Source organism: Pygoscelis adeliae, unplaced genomic scaffold (assembly GCF_000699105.1).
Source record: "Pygoscelis adeliae isolate BGI_AS28 unplaced genomic scaffold, ASM69910v1 Scaffold263, whole genome shotgun sequence".
Taxonomy (NCBI): Eukaryota; Metazoa; Chordata; class Aves; order Sphenisciformes; family Spheniscidae; genus Pygoscelis; species Pygoscelis adeliae.
In genome coordinates this window covers 2,194,230-2,197,683 of record NW_008824552.1, presented here as the reverse complement: position 1 = coordinate 2,197,683, position 3,454 = coordinate 2,194,230, and the positions used below count along the sequence as shown (strand labels likewise).

The 3,454-nt window shown below is 61.7% G+C and overlaps 1 protein-coding gene across 1 annotated transcript in view; it reads right to left on the bottom strand.

Annotated features, from left to right (window-relative positions):
- ARHGEF17 (Rho guanine nucleotide exchange factor (GEF) 17) overlaps positions 1 to 3,454 on the bottom strand; it is a gene marked incomplete at its 3' end in the record, with an annotated part of 42,983 nt that overhangs the window by 15,735 nt on the left and 23,794 nt on the right. The window contains exons 3-4 of the mRNA XM_009321959.1: positions 3,016 to 3,093; positions 262 to 444 (exon numbers count right to left, since the gene is read on the bottom strand). Of these exons, the coding sequence (XP_009320234.1) occupies positions 262 to 444; positions 3,016 to 3,093 (261 nt within the window). The remainder of the gene's footprint in view (positions 1 to 261; positions 445 to 3,015; positions 3,094 to 3,454) is intronic.

The following is a 3,454-nucleotide window of genomic DNA, read 5'->3' as shown; positions in this document are numbered from 1 at the left end:
CCTCGATTTTTCAGCCCTGACATTTTTGCTCCCGAGGCAGAAACGCCGAGCTGCAGACCCAGCCGGTCGCCGCAACACCCTGCCGTTACGCTAAGCAGACTGCAGGCCTGGAGATCGTCTCCTGTTCTCCATCTCAGGCGTGTTTGGCCCGTCCTTTAATCACTCCCCTGCCTCCTGCTCCAAAACTTCTCCTGCTGGGACCATGTCCGAGAGCGGGCATGCCTGGGTTCCCTGGGGGAAATCCACCCCGCGAGGACCTACCGACTGCACGAGGAGGTCTCCCACTTTCTGCTTCTCGTGCCAGTTCTGCACGCAGTCGTGGATCTGCTCCAGGAACTGCTCGTGGTGCTCCAGCAGCTCGGGGATCTGGTCGAAGATCTCGTCCACCAGCGATGGGTCACACAACAGCGAGTTCTCCGGCTGCTTCAGCGGCTTCATGTAACCCTGCGGGGAAGAAAAGGCATCGGGGTCTGCATAGATTTCTTTTCCCGCCCCCTCAATATGAATTTTTCAACCCCTGTAAATATGGGGAACGGTGGCATCCTGCAGCAGGGGGTTCCCCCAGTGAACGTTGGGTTGTGGGGCCCGTCAGAGCGACCAGACAGTGTTGGGTCCCAGCAGGTTTTGCACGCCAGGCCCCCCCCGGGTCCCACCCCACCCAGTGCATCCCCACAGCAGAGCTGGGAGTGGGGCAGGTCTGCACGAGGAACCCCCAAAGCACAGCGTCCTCCGTCCCCCAGCCACGGCCTTGAAAGGCTCCAAACCTTTGCTGTCGTGAGCCTTGGTCACCTCCATCTGCTACAGAGCCTGACCCAGCTGGGGAATCACGGCAGCACGACCCTGGGATCCAAAAGCCGGTGGGTTCCCGGCAGGATTTGAGGTGTTTGGGACCGGGAGGGGCTGGATTGAGCAGGGTGGAGGCACGGGCTGTGTTGCGCAGGGTGGAGGCCCCTGGTCAAGCCCTGGACCACCTCGCCATCAGCATCTCTTGGGCATAGGCCAACGAGCGATGCTCAGGGTCAGTAGGAAAAGTGGGACAAGAGCAGGTCCTCTGCAAGGCTGGGTGGGCAGCTCTGCTCCGAAACCCCTTTCCTCCCCCCGTGGGGTAGAGCTGCGGAGGGGAGCAGTGCCCCCGGGAACGGGAGAGCTGGATTTGCAAGGGATGCAGGATGAGGAAGGTCTTCTCAGGCCTTGCCTTCTCCTCAGCCCAACCAATATGGGGTGCCGGTGTCCTTCAGGATGTTGGGAGGGCCATGGAGCTGAGCGGTGAGGACAGGACCCACCTCGAGCTGCTTTGGACATCTCCATCCAAGCTGGCGAGGGAGGAGTCGTCCCCCAAGGATGAGGTTCCTCAGGCTGACAGTGGGTATCTCGTGAAAACTCAAGTTAGAAGGGCCAAATCCTTCCTGAGGCTCATGACGTGCCTCACCTGCCCTACTGGGGCCAACACCTCCAGCAGGAGCTGGGCTGGGCTGTGCCATGCATCCCACCTGCTCTGAAATTGGGGGAGCGAGGACCAGATGGGGAAGAAGAACACGGAGACAGCCCCTGCCTTGGCACACGAGGAGCACAGGCAGGGCTTGCCCATGCACCATCTGGCTTAGCTGGAAGATGATGCTCTGAGGTGGTCTCCCCTGTTCTGCATGCCACCGGGCCACACCATGGATCCAAGCACCTCGTCTCAGCTAAGACAGGGAGCTGGGGGCATCTGGAGCCCTGTGACACCCCCCCCCCCGAAATCCAGGCCCCCTGGTTGCACCGTGCCAGGACGTGTCCCACGGGCAAGAGGTCAGGCAATAACACCCTGTGGCTCCCACCCGTGTCCCACCAGTCCCTCCAGTGGGGAACCGGGGAGCCCCAGCACAGCTGTCCTCTCTCCTGATCCCACCTCAGAGGAGGACACAGCCCATGGGACAGCCTCTGTCCATGCCAAGACCAGCAGGGACACCACCCGACCCCAAACCCTGTACAGCTTCCCCCAAAATAAGCTCCAGAGCCAGGGTCCTCTTGCCCCTCCAAGCCAACATCTGCACTAGAAGCAGCCTCGAAGGGTCCTTCCCTCCTGCAGCAACATCTGGCAGAGCACATCTGGGTCCACCATGGGGGCATCCTCGCAGGGGATTTATGGGGGAAGCCGGGTGTTGGGATGATGGGTGCCCCATGCCCTCCTGGACATGCCCAGCAGATGTCCTACAGGCACCGCTTCGTATCGAGCAGAGCAGAGCTCTGATTTTTTTGGTGTTTCCACCTGCGGCGATGCGGTTGGACAACCCACACCTACGCCAGCGTGACCTAGTCTCCAGGGCGTTGACCACCATTAACCTTCTGAAACGCCTTCATTAACATCTGAAACGTGGGGTGGACCCTCCGGCCAGGCGTATCGAGCAGAGCAGAGCTCTGATTTTTTTGGTGTTTCCACCTGCGGCGATGCGGTTGGACAACCCACACCTACGCCAGCGTGACCTAGTCTCCAGGGCGTTGACCACCATTAACCTTCTGAAACGCCTTCATTAACATCTGAAACGTGGGGTGGACCCTCCGGCCAGGCTGCTGCAAGGGGGTTGGAGCCAGCTCAGGGAAAAAAAGGACCGAGAAAAACCCTTGGCCCATGGCTGCAGGTGATGACGCTGAGCATGGGATGGCCAACAGCGATGGCCCAGGAGATGGGGTGCAACATGAGGAAGAGCTTTTGGGGGGCAAGCACGGGAACGGGCTTGGGGACACGATACCCGTCCGGTGAAAACCCACCAGGAACGTTACGGGCTTGATTTGGGGGGCAGAGGTGACCCCCACACCCCGTTCTTGACCCTATTGCCATGCTACTCCCATCTCTGGTCCTGCTGTCCCCAACATCCCCACTGCCACCCGTCCCCAATCCATCCCCGTGCCACGTCAGTGCTGGTAGAGCACCCATGGCTGGGGGTCCGACTCGGGGTCCTGGGGACGGTGACAAGCAAGGGACGATCACGCCGTGACGTGGATTGGGGTGCCACGTCCCCGGCCGTGCCGCATTACCTGCATCAAGGTGCGCAAGGACTCCACGTAGGACTGCTCCGTGTCCAGCAGCGTCATGATGACGTGTTTCCTCATGTCCTGCCCGGGTGGGAAAGAAAGACAAGATGAGTTTTGGGGTGACACGATGGAGGGGAGCTACGTGGCGGGTGTCGGTGCCGGCGCGGGGGCTCCGCGGGGTGGCTGAACGCCGGAGGAGCCCGGCTGGCGTCCAGCTCCCCTCCGCTCCCTCTCCACCCCGATGGAGGAATCCGGGAGGATTAGGAAGTACATGACACCGAGCGCACAGAGACGCCTGGTTTCCTCCGCGGCCGCGTCAGGAGCCCGCCCTGGATCTCACAGCCCTACATGGGTCGGTCCCGGCGCCCTCCGTCTCTCCGGCGGCTCCGCTCGGAGCGGTCCCGTAGGAATTCGCCTCCCGCCCGGCACCCCGGGCACCCCA